Source organism: Prionailurus viverrinus, unplaced genomic scaffold (genome assembly GCF_022837055.1).
Source record: "Prionailurus viverrinus isolate Anna unplaced genomic scaffold, UM_Priviv_1.0 scaffold_49, whole genome shotgun sequence".
Lineage (NCBI taxonomy): Eukaryota > Metazoa > Chordata > Mammalia > Carnivora > Felidae > Prionailurus > Prionailurus viverrinus.
This window is the reverse complement of record NW_025927612.1, coordinates 1929591-1945503: the sequence shown is the minus strand read 5'-3', so window position 1 is coordinate 1945503 and position 15913 is coordinate 1929591. Positions and strand designations below refer to the sequence as shown.

At 42.6% G+C, this 15913-nt stretch overlaps 1 protein-coding gene and 1 non-coding gene across 4 annotated transcripts in view; both read left to right on the top strand.

The window, feature by feature from the left end:
- Positions 1 to 15913, top strand: part of GAB3 (GRB2 associated binding protein 3) — an 80595-nt gene that overhangs the window by 43959 nt on the left and 20723 nt on the right. For all 3 annotated transcript variants that reach the window (XM_047847665.1, XM_047847664.1, XM_047847666.1), the window contains exons 5-7: positions 12828 to 12883; positions 13334 to 13553; positions 15709 to 15790. In XM_047847665.1, the coding sequence (XP_047703621.1) occupies positions 12828 to 12883; positions 13334 to 13553; positions 15709 to 15790 (358 nt within the window). The remainder of the gene's footprint in view (positions 1 to 12827; positions 12884 to 13333; positions 13554 to 15708; positions 15791 to 15913) is intronic.
- LOC125159426 (U6 spliceosomal RNA) lies at positions 6428 to 6533 on the top strand. The gene has a single exon (XR_007149788.1). It is a non-coding gene; the product is annotated as a U6 spliceosomal RNA (small nuclear RNA).

Sequence of the window (15913 nt, the reverse complement as noted above, 5' to 3'; positions counted from 1 at the left end):
AAAATGAATCAAAAGTCTCAAATTGAAGGGGTGCCTGGCTGGTTCAGTCAGTGGAGCGTGTGACTCTTGATCTCGGGGTTGTGAGTTAGAGCCCCAAGTTGGGTATAGAGATTACTTAAAAATAAAATCTTTAAAAAAACTCACATTGAAGAACAAAAATATTGAAATAATTTAAAATTTCAACACATAAAACAATTAGGTTGTATTTTTTTTAAATTTTTTTTTAACATTTATTTATTTTTGAGACAGAGAGAGACAGAGCATGAATGGGGGGAGGGCCAGAGAGAGAGGGAGACACAGAATCTGAAGCAGGCTCCAGGCTCTGAGCTGTCGGCACAGAGCCCGATGCGGGGCTCGAACTCACGGACCGTGAGATCCTGACCTGAGCGAAGTCGGACGCTCAACCGACTGAGCCACCCAGGCGCCCCTAGGTTGTATTTTTTACATGAAGGCCAACAAAAAGCTAAAACTCATTAATATAGAGGTTTTGACCATGAAATAAAGACCAAAACAACAGTGATGGTTAGAAACAAAATGGATCCGATAAAGCAGAGGGAATACGTCAAATCAATTGTTCTGCCTTCCCCATTGAGGCCTGCCTGGAATCCAAGGTCGTGTGTGGCAAGGTTCATTACTGTTCACGTGGATGTCTATCCAATGACCCAGTGCCATTGATTGGAAAGGCCCTTGAATTCCCCACACTTTCCAGTGCCCCCTCTGTCACAAATGAAATGCTGCGTGTTGGGGGGTGGGGTTGCAGCTCAGTTCTGCTTTCTCTCCCATTGGGCCCTGTGGTCCAGTCTGCACCAGTGTCACGCTCCCTTTGTTATTGACATTTCTGTATTGAAGTCTTCCTACCTGTTCTTAAAGAGTGCCATGCCTATTCTAGGCCAAGCTTAGAGTCAGTTGATCGCGTTCCAAGCATACATACACAAATATATTGAGGATTTGAGGAGGACTGCATCGTATCTAAAGACCAGTTTGTGAAGATATTGGCACCTATACAATGTTGAGGTTTTCAATTCATGAAGAGGAAATATCCTTCTATTTATATAGGTTTATATAAGTCTTATTTGATTTCTGTCTGTAATTTGATTGATACATTTTAGGGAAGCCTTGGGTATCTCTTATTAATGTGTTCCCATGTATTTCTTATTTAGAGAGAGAGAGAGAGAGAGACAAGATCCCAAGCAGGCTCTGCACTGTCAGCATGGAACCTGATGTGGAGCTTGAATTCATGAACTGCGAGATCATGACCTGAGCCTAAATCGAGTCAGAGGCTTAACTGACTGAGCCACCCAGGCGCCCCTAGCTTTTCTTTTTTAAAAATACTTACCTATTGGGGTGCCTGGGTGGCGCAGTCGGTTAAGCGTCCGACTTCAAGCAGGTCACGATCTCGCGGTCCGTGAGTTTGAGCCCTGCGTCAGGCTCTGGGCTGATGGCTCAGAGCCTGGAGCCTGTTTCCGATTCTGTGTCTCCCTCTCTCTCTGCCCCTCCCCCATTCATGCTCTGTCTCTCTCTGTCCCAAAAAAATAAATAAACGTTGAAAAAAAAAATTTAAAAATACTTACCTATTTATTTTGAGAGAGAGACAAAGAACAGGTGTGTGTGCACAAGCAGGGGAGGGGCAGAGAGAGAGAGAGAGAGAGAGAGAGAGAGAGAGAGAGAATCCCAAGCAGGCTCTGCACTGATGGGGCTCAATCTCTCAAACCATGAGATCATGACCTGAGCCGAGATCAAGAGTCAGACCCTTAACTGACTGAGCCCCCAGGCGCCCCTGTTATCTAGCTTTCCTAAACATGACCTGAGCTGAAGTCAGTCACTTAAGCAGCTGAGCCACCCCAGCGCCCCCATTTCATCTTTTTTTTTTTTAAGATTTTATTTTTAAGTAATCTGTACACCCAATGTGGGGCTCAAACTTATAACCCCGAGGTCAAGCGTCGCACGCTCTACTGACTGAGCCAGCTAGGTGCTCCTTCATTTCATCTTTCATAACACCTATCTTCCATTTACTTTTTCTTCTGTCGCTGCTTCGGCTAGGGAGTCCAAGACATTGTTGAATAGGAGGGGCGGTAACAGGGATCCTTGTCTTATTCCTGGTCTCAGATGGAATGTGTCCAGCGTTTCACATTTATAATGTGGCGTGCAGATTTCTGTAGATACCATTCATACCGTTCATTAAAGACATTCTCTGATAACCTTACTTTGCTAAGTTATTTTGTTATTTTTGTTATTTTTTATTATTTATTTTTAAAGTTTATTTACTTTGTGTGTGAGAAAGAACTGGGGAGGGGCAGAGAGAGAAGGAGAGAGAGAATCCCAAGCAGGCTGTGCTCTGTCAGCCCAGAGCCCGATGCAGGGCTTGAACCCAAGAACAATGAGACCATTACCTGAGCCTAAACCAAGAGTTGAATGCTTAACCGACTGAGCCACCCAGGCACCCCAAGTGTTATATTTTGTAAATCATAAATGGATATTGAATTTGTTGAAACATTTTATGATCATACGATTTTTCTCTTTTATTCTCTTAAGATGTGAGGAAGTTTATTGGTTTTTTTAAGTTTATTCATTTATTTTGAGAGAGCAAGAGTGTGGGAGAGGCAGAGAGAGAGGGAGAGAGAGAATCCCAAGCAGGCTCTGCACTGCCAGCACAGAGCCCAACACAGGGCTCAAAGTCAGAAACCATGAGATCATGTCCTGAGCCGAAATCAAGAGTTGGACACTTAACCAACTGAGCCCCCAGGTGCCCCTTATTGGTTGATTTTTGAATGCCATACCTACTTCGCATTCCTTTTTTTTAATTAAAATTTTTTTTACATTTATTTATTTTTGAGAGGCAGAGTGAGACAAAGTAAGAACGGGGAGGGGCAGAGAGAGGGAGACACAGAATCTGAAGCAGACTCCAGGCTCTGAGCTGTCAGCACAGAGCCCGATGCGGGGCTCGAACCCACAAACTGTGAGATCATGACCTGAGCTGAAGTCGGATGCTCAACTGACTGAGCCGCCCAGGGGCCCCCCACCTGCATTTCTGAAATAAACTCAACTTCATCATAAAGGGTGCCCTTTTAATAAATTACTAGATTTGTTTGCTCATATTTTGTTTTGAACATGTTTTTTTATCTGAGGGAGGTTGTCCTATAATTTTCTTTTTTTGTGATAAATGTGTCAGGTTTTGGTTTAAAAAAAAAGGCTATGCAGACTTCGTAGAACAAACTAAGAAGTTTTCCTCCTTTTTATTCTTTGGAAAAATTTGTGTATGGTTGGTATTCTACCTTAGTTGATTAGTAGAATTTACTAGAAAAACCATTGGGACATGGGGTTTGCTTTGTGGAAAGATGTTTAAATTAAAGATTCAATTTCCTTCTTTTGTCTTTAATAAACTATTTCAGATTTTATGTATTTTTCAAGCAGTCTATTTCTCCTGCCTTTTCAGATTTATTATCATAAAATTGATTATAATAGCCTCTTGCTATCTGTAGGATCTATTATAATAGCTTCTTTTCAATCCTGATATCGATAATGTGGGCCTTCATCTGTATTTCTTAATCAGTCTTACTGGCAGTTTATCACTGATACTAGTTATTCTTATTTTGTTTTGTTTTAAGTAGGCTCTACACCCAACACGGGGCTTGAACTCACAACCCCAAGATCAAGAGTTGCATGCTCCACTCACTGAGCCAGCCAGGTGCCTCTGTTTTGTTTTGGCTTTGTTTTCTTCCCGGAGTACAGAATTTGGCTTTGTTGATTTTTTTCCAGTTGTATATTTGTTTTCTGTTGCATTAATTTTTGCTCATATCTTCATTATTTCCTTCCTTCTTGGGCCACCAAACTGTGGCCTAAGGGCCAAATCTGACCAACAGCCTGTTTTTTGTTATTGTTGTTTTGTTTTGTTTTGTTTCAGCCCACCAACTAAGAATTTTTTTTTTTTTTAACTCTTAAGGGGTTGTGGGAAAAAAATACTATTTGGCTCTTTCCAGAAAAAGTTTCCTGACCCTTGTTGTACTTCCTTGGAGGTAATTTGCATATTTTTCTAAGTTCCTTTCGTGGATGGGTGGCTCATTGAATTTCTTTCTTTCTTGTCAAATATACGTGTTTAAGGCTACAAAGTTTCTATAAACATTGTCTTAGCCACATCCCATAAGTTTTGAGGGTCATATTTTCATTTTAATTCAGTTCAAAATTTTTTCTAGTTTTCATTGTGGCTTCTTCTTTGCCCTATGCATTATGTACAACTGCATTTCTTAATTTCCAAACCTGAGGATTTTCTAGTTGTTTTTCTAGTTGATTACATTTAATTTTTTTTAACATTTATTCGTTTTTGAGAAAGAGAACATAGCATGAGCAGGGGAGGGGCAGAGAGAGGGAGACACAGAATCCAAAGCAGGCTCCGGGCTCTTAGCTGTCAGCACAGAGCCCCATGTGGGGCTTGAACTCACTGACCGAGAGATCATGACCTGAGCTGAAGTCAGAGCCTCAACCAACTGAGCCGCCCAGGCTCCCCTGTAGCTTATTACATTTTAATTAGAGAACATACTTTGCATGAGTTCAATCCTTAGGAATTTGAGATTTCTTCTGTGGCTCAATACATAGATATTTCTGTGAATGTTCTGAATATACCTGACAAGGACACATGCTCAGGTCAAGTTCTTTAGTGGTCATGTCATCTATTCCTCCTCTGTTGGCACTGATTCTGTTCCCTTGTAGCAGGTACCGAGCGAGGTATGCTAAAATCTATCCCTATGACTGAAGAGTGTCTCTTTCTCCCTTATCATTCTGTCAGAGTTTTCTGTATATAATTTAAAGCTATGTTATTAGTTACATATCTCTTAGAATTTGTATATTTTTTCTAGTGAACTGAAACTTTTATCAATTTGTCATGACTCTGTAGTAATGTTTTTGTCTTAAAGTCTGCCTTATGTGATATTAATGTAGCTATGCCTATCTTAAGTACTAAATACTAAAATATTAATGGGCATTCTTTTGCTCAGTATTTGCATGGTACACATTTTCTCATTCTTTGGTTTTCATATTTTCCATGACCAAATTTTAGAGGTGTTTCTTTTGTTTTTAATTTATTTGAGAGAGAGAGAGAGAGCACACGCACAAGATGACCTGAGCCAAAATCAAGAGTCAGATGCTTAAGTGACTGAGCCACCCAGGCGTCCCTAGGTGTGTTTCTTATAAAAAGCATATAGCTTTTTTTGTATTGTTATTTTTTTTAGAGCACGAGCGAGGGAGTGGCAGAGAGAGAGGGAGGGAGAGAATCCCAAGCAGGCTCCACGCTCAGCATGGAGCCAATGCAGGGCTCAATCCTGTATCGTTCTTTTAAATTTTTCATCTGTTTCGATAGCCTTTCTCTTTTTTTTTTTTTTAATTTTTTTTTCAACGTTTTTTATTTATTTTTGGGACAGAGAGAGACAGAGCATGAACGGGGGAGGGGCAGAGAGAGAGGGAGACACAGAATCGGAACCAGGCTCCAGGCTCCTAGCCATCAGCCCAGAGCCCGACGCGGGGCTCGAACTCACGGACCGCGAGATCGTGACCTGGCCGAAGTCGGACGCTTAACCGACTGCGCCACCCAGGCACCCCTATAGCCTTTCTCTTTTAATAGAAAGGTTAACCCATTTACACTAATTAGATTTGTTTTTACCGTTTTATTTTGTGGTTTCTGTTTTTTCCTGTTTGTACAAAATTTCTTATTTGTAATCTCATCCCCTGCTTTCTTCTGAGTTGGGTTTGCTACATCTCTTCAGGTCTAACCTCTACTCCTTTGGAAGTTGTGTGGCACATTCCTGTTCTTTTAGTGAGTCCTTTCTCCATGTCACCTCCTTAACCTCGTCAGTATCTGTGCGCTTCTCCCAAAGTAATGCAAAGATGTTAGAATGTTTTCGACCTAATTACCTCTCCCCACTTTAAATGCTGATACCATATGTATTTTACTTCCCTCTTGATTTTCTAAATCCCATCAGGTAAACATTATTGATAGTATTTTTATACCGTAATTTTCTTTTTTTTTGTACCATAATTTTCTTAAAGCTTCACTTACATTAAATATTTTTCGAGTTTATTATTGCTTTTAGCATCTTATAAGTTCATTCTGGGATTATTTTCATTCTTTTTGTGGCTTATTGACTTACAGTTACTGTATCTTCAAGTATTGCCTCTCCGTTGTCCCTGTTTTTCTTCTGGGGCCCCAAGTGTATGTATTTTAGATTTCCCGTCTGTCTTGCGTGTTTCTTGAATTCTCTTGGATATTTTTCATCTCTTTGTACTGAATTCTAGTAATTTCTTTCAGAATTTCTTTTTGAAGTCTCTCTTCAATTGTGCCTAACCTGCTGTGTGACTCATATTTTGAGTTCAAATTTCATTTATTTAATTTCTAAAGGAATATTTGTATTTCACAGTCTTTATTATAAGAAGGTAGACAGCGCTTACCTCGGCAGCACATACCCTCAAATTGGAATGATGTAGAGAAGATCAGCCCGGCCCTGTGCAAGGGTGATATGCACATTCATGAAGTATTCCATATTTCGCTTTCCTTTTCTAATGTTTATGGGTGGAGAAATAGGGTCTGACAAGTGACTTAGCTAATTGAGGGTGTTTCTGGTTTCAAACCCTACCCCCAATTCTTCCTCCTCCTCCTCCAAAACAAACAAAAAAAAGGTATGCAATGAAAAATCTCCTTTGTGCCGTTGTCTTGTTTACTATTTTCCTATCACCTGTATCCTTTCAGAGAATTTTCTGGATATTCAAGAAAACATGCATATATAATCTATTTTTTTAAATTTTTTTTTCAACGTTTTTTTATTTATTTTTGGGACAGAGAGAGACAGAGCATGAACGGGGGAGGGGCAGAGAGAGAGGGAGACACAGAATCGGAAACAGGCTCCAGGCTCCGAGCCATCAGCCCAGAGCCTGACGCGGGGCTCGAACTCACGGACTGCGAGATCGTGACCTGGCTGAAGTCGGACGCCCAACCGACTGCGCCACCCAGGCGCCCCAATTTTTTGATGGACACAGTAGCATTCTTACACTCTATTCTATCCATTGATTTTCCTCTTACAAATGTATCTTGGATATCACTCAGCCATAAAAGTAATGAAGTCTTGCCATTTGCAATGACGTGCATACAGCCAGAGTATTATGCTAAGCAAAATAAGTCAGTCTGAGAAAGACAAATACCTGAGAAAGACAAATTTCATCTATGATCAAATCATATGTAGAATTTAAGAAAGAAAAAAAAATGAGCAAAGGGGAAAAAAGGGAGAGAGGCATACCAAGAAACAGGCTGTTAACTCTAGAGAACACACTGATGGTGACAGAGGACAGGAAAGTGGGGATGGGGGAAATAAGTGATGGGGATTAAGGAGTGCACTTGTGATAAGCATCAGGTGATTAAAATAAAACCTTTAAAAATTTTTTTTAAATTAAAAAGTATAGCTTGGTGATTTTTTTTTTTTTTTTTACGTTAGTACAAACACTATAGCTTATGACCCAGCAATTCCACTTCTAGGAATTTAGCCAATAGCCAATAGTTGCTCTTTTTAAAAAAAATTTTTTTAAATGTTTATTTATTTTTGAGAGACAGAGAGAGACAGTGTGAGCAGGGGAGGGGCAGAGAGAGAGGGGGACACAGAATCCAAAGCAGGCTCCAAGCTCTGAGTTGTCAGCACGGAGCCTGACACGGGGCTCGAACTCACAAACAATGAGATCGTGGCCTATGCTGAAGTCGAAAGCTTAACCTACTGAGCTACCCAGGCACCCTGCCAATAGTTGCTCTTAAGGACAGTATTGGGACAGCAGCAGTGTTTGAATAGGGACTATATAGTATCTGTTGTTTTGGTAGATGGTGCCCTCCTGTGAAGGGCAATTTTGGTTACAGAAATGCTTACACGTGTAAAAAGGACATATGTGCATGGTTGGTGAGTGAAAATTATTTGTGAAAGATTGGAATTAACCTTAATGTCCGTTAACAGAGACATGGTTAAATAAATTATTTTACATCCATTCAATGGAATGGTTCGTTTTTGTCAAAAAGAATCAGATAGTTCCCTGCTTTTATTACATAATAGTATTATATCAATACCAAATTTGCTGAAGCACTGTGGTTATACAAAAGATTAATGTTTATTTATTTTTGAGAGACAGAGAGAGAGCGAGCACGAGCAGGGAAGGGGCAGAGACAGATGGAGACACAGATTCCAAAGCAGGCTCCAGGCTCTGAGCTGTCAGCACAGAGCCCGACGCAGCTGGATCTCACAAACCATGAGATCATGACCTGAGCCAAAAACCGACTGAGCCACCCAGGCGGCCCAAGAATGTTATTTTTCTTAGGAGATACACACTGAAATATTTTGAAGTGAAGGTTCCTGATTACCGCAACTTCCCTTCAGATGGTTTGGGAAAATATATATATGCACGTACCCATACACACAGAAAAAGTTTATTTACAGAATCTCTTATATAAACTCATGTGTTTGTTGTTTCTCGTGCTCTTTATTTCTTCCCGTGGTTTTGAGTTCCAACCTGTTGTCATTACCTGACTCTAGTACAGTGCTATTCTCTACTCCTGGGCTATTATCATCAAGTATGTTAGATCTTTCTACTTTATAGGCCCCCAAATAAGTTTTATGATTATTGTTTCATGCCACTGTCTGTTAACTCAGTTAAAAGAAGAAAAGAGAAAATTCTGTACTTCTGTCGTCTTTTATATTTACCTACATGATTCTCTTTACCCGCACCCCTTAGTTCTTTGTAGAGTTGGTCTTACTACGTGCTGTCCCGTCCTTTCGGCCTGCATAAGGCTGTTCCGTGAGTCTTTGTTTCTCCGGGAATGTTTCTATTTTGCCTCCGCTTTTGCAATACAGTTGTGCTGCATGTAGAATTCTCGTTGGACAGATTTGTTTCTTTCAGCATTTTGAATATGTAATTCTACTACCTTCTGGCCTTCCGTTTGCCATGAGTAGTAGTTGGCTGTTAATCTCATTGTGATTCTCTTGTACATAAAGAGCTGGTTTTCTCTCACTGTGTTCAAGGTGTCCCCCTTGCCTTTGATTTTCAGCAGTTTGGGACGTGTCTTGGTCTTGATGTGTTTGTATTTAGCATACTTGAATTTCGAGGCACTTTGGTGGACTCGTTCCTGAGATCAACGTGCAGTATTTCTGGCTGCTCTCCTTTGTCCGCTGCTTACCGTTCCTGGCACTGCAATCCCTGTGCCCTAGAGGGACAGGCTTTTTATATGCTCGATCCAAATCAAGTTAGTCCCCTTTGGCAGCAAAGCCGGTGGTCTTCATGGCCCGCCCTGCCCTAGTAGAACACCTGCTGATTGGGCCAGTGAGGGGCTTGGGAACACCTCAAGCTAAAATGCCACAGACTCACGCTGTTCTTATGTGATGTCCAGGAGTTTTTCTTGAATAAGTGCTTTCCAGTTGTTGTGTGGTTTTGATGACTTTGAAGAGTCTCAAAATAGTTGTTGTTGTGGGTTTTTTTTTTTAAATAAGTTTGTACAGTTTTATCATTGCTTTTTGGGGAATGGCTTTGCTGAGCTCTTCCCTCAAACAATTTAACAGTCCTACCTTCCTCTGATTGTTAATACTTTAGGATTTTTGCATTGATAATCACAAGTGATATTGACCTGTAATTTTCTGATTTGCTTTATCTTTATCAGGTTAATCTGTAATTTTCTGATTTGCTTCATCTTTATCAGGTCGAGCTACCAAAGTTATACTTGCCCCCTAAAAAGAATTAGAAATATGTTTTTATTTTTGTATGCTTCAGAACAATTTGTGTAGCATTGGTCTTTGAAAGTTTGGTAAAATTCTCTGTGGAAATCATGGAGTCCTGGTCCTTTTGGGAGGTAGCTCCATGGTCATTTTCTCTTTTATTCTATGGTGATTTATACGTGTAATATTTCTATTCCTATTTGGGTCACTTATGGTATATTTTATTTTTCTAGGAAATTATCCAGTTCATTTAGATTTTAAAATGTGTAGAAATTGGTGCAGAATTGTCTCTTGTGTTTCTTTTAATTTCCTCTGCTTCAACGATAATTTCCTCCTTTTTAGTTCTTATTCTGTACACTTAGGCACTGCTCCTTTATTGATTACATTGGCTAGTCGGTTGCCTTTTGGTAACTTTTTTCCCCAGAAAACAAAGATTTTGAATTTTTAAAAAATATTTTAAGTACTCTCTGCACCCAGCATGGGGTTGAACTCACAACCCTGAGATCAAGATTCACCACTCCACCGACCAAGCTGGCCGGGCATCCCAAAGATTTTGATTCTTTAAAATTGTCTACTCTCTTTCTGCACTCTATTATTTTCTGCTTTTATTCCTATTTTGTAAATTCTTTTGGTTTTCTCTGTTGTACTTTTTCCAGGTTTGAACTGGTTATTTGATTTGTTTTCATTCTGTCATTTTATCAATATAGCTGTTGTAATAGAATTTACCATTTTGGGTAGAATTGACCAGGTACTTGGCGGGCCCTTTCAGCATGTAGCTTCAGGTGTTACTGTATTTGTGGACTTGTTCTTGGATTATAATTTTTAATTTTGGCACTATACCACTGTTTTGTTTTCCTTCTTCAAGGAATCTAATAATAAATGTGTACACTGCATCTTCTTGGCTTGTCTTCTAGTTCAGCCATTTTTTTCTGTGATTCTCTTTCTTTCCTTTTTAGTCTGTCAGTTGTTTTCTGGCATTTCTTTAATGGCACATAATAAATTTTCAGTTGAATCTCTTCTTCCCTGGGAATCTTGTAACTTAGACTTCATTTCTGAGGTTGGTTTTATCTTTTCCTTCACTTTCTTTCCCAAGTACAAGCATGCAATTTCTATTTCTATTTTTGTCATCCATTTCTGTCCTTTGTTTTAAAGCGAAGTGTTAGGGGGTGCCTGGGTGGTGTAGTCGGTTGAACATCAGACTCTTGATTTTTGCTCAGGTCATGATTCCAGGGTCGTGGGATCGGGCCCCATGTCAGGCTCCACGCTGAGCATGTGGAGCCTGCTTAAGATTCTGTCTCTCTCTCCCCCTGCCCTTCTCCCTCACTAGCGCATGCACACACACTCTGTCTCTCTAAACAAATCAAAAAATTAAAAAAATAAAAATAAAGTGTTGGAAATAAAACTGATATCTAATATTAGACGAATACTCAAATTATGGTCCATCTGTAGAATGAAACACAATGCCAGTGATGAAAAGAATGAAGAAACTCTTTATAGTGTTTCTCTGCCCTGATCTCCAAGGTATTAAGTGAAAAAAACAAGTTGCAGAACAGTGAGTATGATATGCTACCATTTGTGTTAAAAAGGAACATATAAAGAAGTGTGTGTGTCTGCGCGCGTATGTGTGTGTGGACATATATGTGTATACAGATGGTCCCTGACTTATGATGGTTCAATTCAGGATTTTTCAACTTTATGATGGTGTGAAAGCAATATGCATTCAGTAGAAACTGTACTTAGAATTTTGAGTCTGGATCTTTGTCAGGCTGCTGGTATGTGGTACGATCCTCTTGTGCAGCTGGGCAGCAGCAGTCAAGAGGCTAAACAACCAATACACTTACAGCTGTGGAGTTTTTCACTTTCGGTACAGTATTCAATAAATTACACGGGATAACCAACCCTTTATTAGCAAATAGGCTTCTGTGTTGGCCGACTTTGCCCAGCTGTAGGCGACTGTTCATGTTCTGAGCATGTCGAAGACAGGCTAGGCTAAGCTGTAATGTTCAGTAGGTTAGGTGTAGTAAACACTTTTTGATTTAGGATCTTTTCAATTTAGGGTGGCTTTATCAGGACATAAGCAATAAAGGAAGTCGAGAAAGATATGCATAGGATGCATAACCTTAATTCCACTAATCTCCCTTCCACCTTCCTGAGCTGGGAATTATTTTTCACTTGAAGATGACGGGGACTCTTCAGTTTATTTTCCTGAGGCAACCGGACTTCATGCCTCCATGCTCTGGAACAGACAGCACTTCCCTGGCCCCCACTGGCTGAGAGCGCTTATTGGACTTCTCCCATTACTCTGTGGTCACTCATCTTCCTGTTCTTTGCATACTGGGCATTGTTTATAGTTTTGTAATTAAGCTTCTCTCAACACTTACAACTCAGATAAACCCATGCAGTCTTCTGGATGTGACTGCCATCTCTGAGCCGCTAATTCCCCAAATCATATCTCATTTGAGTCGAGGCCCATTTATCTTATTGCCCTGCATTCTGGACATGTCTTCTTTCCATCCGACAGTTCTTCTAAATTTTTATGTCACACTGTCACGTCCATCTGACAAGTTTCTAATCCTGGATTAATCCAAACTTTCCTCTTTCTCCAAGCCCGTACCCAGGTGGCTGACCACCACTACAGGAAATCCTGGTCACCAGTTCGGGATCACAGGTCTCCGGCGTGCCCTCGGTGCTGCTCCGCGGTGCCCTCGCACGCCCGTTCCTCCCACCCACCCGCTCATCACAAGGGATCTTTTACACCTTCTCTCTTCAAACCCCTAGCTCTGTGTCTACCATCTGTCCTTGCCGAAGATTCATGTGGTCTATGAGGCAAGCGTTTGTTAACTCTCTGCTATATCTGTTCCCAATTCACAGACAGCACTCAAGCCATCATACAGAAACTTGGAAATCTGCTCTGATTTCCACCTGTTGGGGACTGTGTTCTGACGGCCCAACTACCCTGAATAGTGAGCCTTGCGCGTAGAAACCGTGTCACACGCTTCTTCCCTCTAGAGCGGAGCAAAGGGCCCCGAGGTGCACAGGGACTCGGACCCTAGTTTCAATTGATACTGCCTTGCATTTCTCACCACCCTGGCTTGTTTCTTACAGCTGATGTAGAAGGCCAATCCTTAAAACACCGAGACAAGCGGCTTAGTTTAAATTTGGTAAGTTTGGCACTAGAATTCCTTTAAGCCTCGATTTTACCACAAGTTGCTTGACCAATATATGCTCCCTTGAAGTCTTTTGAGACTCAGCAATGAATCTCTGAGGACCCTTTCAGTCTTCCCTAAGGCTTCAACTTGTCTGAGAACGATTGCACTTCGTGTCCTATAAGGACCCTTCTAGTTCTAATACTCAGACACTTGTCTGCCTCGGGGTGTGGGACTTAAGGCATCACACTACACTGAGAGTGTTTGCGGAAATTCATAACCCTCTATCTTCTAGCACCAAATCCAGGAGTGTCCTCACCTACCTCATACAATGGGAGCAGGGGCAGAGCCCAAGTTAGAGGCTTACCTGACTTTCTTAAGGAAGTTCAAATTTATTCTTGGATACTTGCAACCCCTGTGCACGGCCTTGGCCGTGCTTCCCGACCTGCACCTGTTCTCTTGCAGCCATGCAGGTTCTCCCCGGTGTACCCCACAGCTTCAGCCAGTGCCGAAGATGGCTACGTGCCCATGGGCCCACAGGTGGCCACCTCTGCTCTTAGAACCCACTGCAGCCATGATGACTACATCCCTATGAGCCCAGGGAGCATCTCAAGCCCGCTGCCTGAGCTACCTGCAGACGTGGAGCCTCCCCCAGTGAATAGAGATCTCAAGCCTCAGAGGAAACGTAAGCCACGTGAGCAGACCTGCTGTGCAGGGGAGGGGAGAAAGGTCCTAGAGGCCACGTGCAGAAGTTTCCTTCTTGACCGTCTCTGGGAAGAAGGCACTGGAGGAGCCGTCCCAGAGGCCTGGGAGGTGTAGGGGTGAGGAGCGATGACTGGGATTGAACAGGAAGGGCTGGCAGACCTTGCTGCCCCAGACTGAGGAAAGGAGTCACGGGACTTAGGGCACTGTGGCCCTGCAAATGCAGCCTACAATGCCAAGTTCATTCCAGAGGGTCCATCTTTGTCTGCTTCCCTAACAAAGGCCTTTGCCACCCCAGACCGAGGAAAGTAGTCAAGAATGACTTTTAATCCGAATTGGTGAATGTCAGACCTGGTCGTATGCAGCTGATCACCCACTACCCTGTGTGTGCCCATCCACAGAGGTGTCCGGGAGCAAGGAGTCTGGATCCTCTGGGCACAGAGCTCCTTGAAGCTTCTGTGTTACTCCCAGGCAGCTCCCCTGGGCTGCAAACAGCACAGACAGAGAGGGAAAAAGAAGAAGAGGGAAGGAAAAGCAGGTCAAAGTAATGTGCTTACTTTATTCTCCCCCACTGCCACCAGCCTAGTAGGTCTGGTGACTCCCAGGAACTCCCAGAATCTGGTCTGTTCCCACCTCTGTTTGCTCTTTGGAAATACTACCACTTCAGGTAGCCACGCCCCAACCTGGTCATTAAGTCCCCCTCCCAGGCCTGGTCCTTCCAGCCTCACCCCTTCCCTGGGCGGTGGGGGGGGGGGGGGGAGTGTGAAGATGAGGAAGCAGGTTCCTCAGTGGGTGGGAGGAGCACAGGTGAAAAGCAGCTGGAAGAAGGAGGATTACGAAGTCAGTACCACACAGGAGAGCAAATCCTGTCTTATGAGGTTCAGAGGAAATAATCCTTCATTCTGCTCAGAAATGATTTCACAAGGACCTGTAACTCTGAGGTAGATGTTTCGTTTAATTAATTTTCTATAGCAATGCTATCCAACAGAAATTTTATGATGACAGAAATGTAGCTATTGAACCCTTGAAAAGTGGCCAGCGCAAGTGAAGAACTGAATTTTTATTGACTATACTCCCCATGCTGAATTTTAAATTTTATTTAATATTAACAAATATAAATTTAAATAGCCACATGTGACTGGTGGCTACCATATTGGACAGCATGGCTCATAGGACCTGGCGATCAGGCATGAACATGTCGTCTGGACTTAGGGCTCGGGAGCCAGTGGGTGGGTGTCCAGGTGGACCCCTGGGCCAAGACTTCAGGCTCTGACAGGTGTGGCTGCAGGGATAGACCCTGGGGCCCAACAGGGAGAGGGCAGGTAGAGAAGCCAGGAGGTGGCTGGTCGGTGAGGCTGATGCCAGGGAGTTATGGCCATCAGGAGAGATCTTCACACCAGAGACTATGTGACTGTGACTCCTATGTCCTTTCCAGCTCAGCAGCTTGCCCAGGTCAGAGGCTCCTGGGAAAGTGAGGAGTAGGAGTCGCTGTCCTGGGTTCTGATGATACGGAGGGGGCTGAAACAGTTTCCACCCATGCAGTCTAGTGGAGGAAACAAAGCAACCTGGTCAAGGCCATGGTAGAGGGATACATGCATGCCCATGATGTCTGGAGGCCAAAGAAGGCCTTTTTAAGCAGGGGACATTGACCTGAGATCTGAAGGTGACTAACCAGGCAGAGAGATGGGGAGGAATGTTCTAGGTAGAAAGACTATCAGGTAGACAATGGATGGGAGGTGGGGATAGAACCTGGGTGATCATCTCTGCCTGTAATAAGAAAGGTAAAATTTCCATTTTGGACACACCAAGTGTAAGGTAGATGTTTGGATCCCATAAGGTCAGAGACTTTCATCTGCTTTGCTCACACTGTGCCTCCAACACCTAGAACTATGCCTGATGTGCAGTGAGGTCTCAAATGCACACTGACTAAATGTATTGCCCCATTGCTACCTCTAGCTGTAATGTGAGCAGTGAGGAAGGAGAAGGGTAGGTCCGCAAAATTCCCCCTCATTGTCAGTACTGCTCGTTAGTAAATCTGGATTTGATGTGCTAAGTGGAATGTCTTCATTTTAGTCTCTAGATTCCATCCTTTCACTCCTGAGCACTTACCATACTGGATATTGTGTCTTCTCTCACAGCACGGCCACCCCCGCTGGACCTGAGCCACCTGTCCACCATCCGGGAACACACGTCTCTAACCAGGACCCGCACTGTGCCTTGGTACATCTTTGATTGCTCAAATGGACCTCAGCCAGCACAGGCGCTCCCAATTTTTGTGATGCATCTTTGATGAAATGTAGTTGAGGCCCACCTGGTCTAGTTTAAGTCAAAGGGGGATGGGGT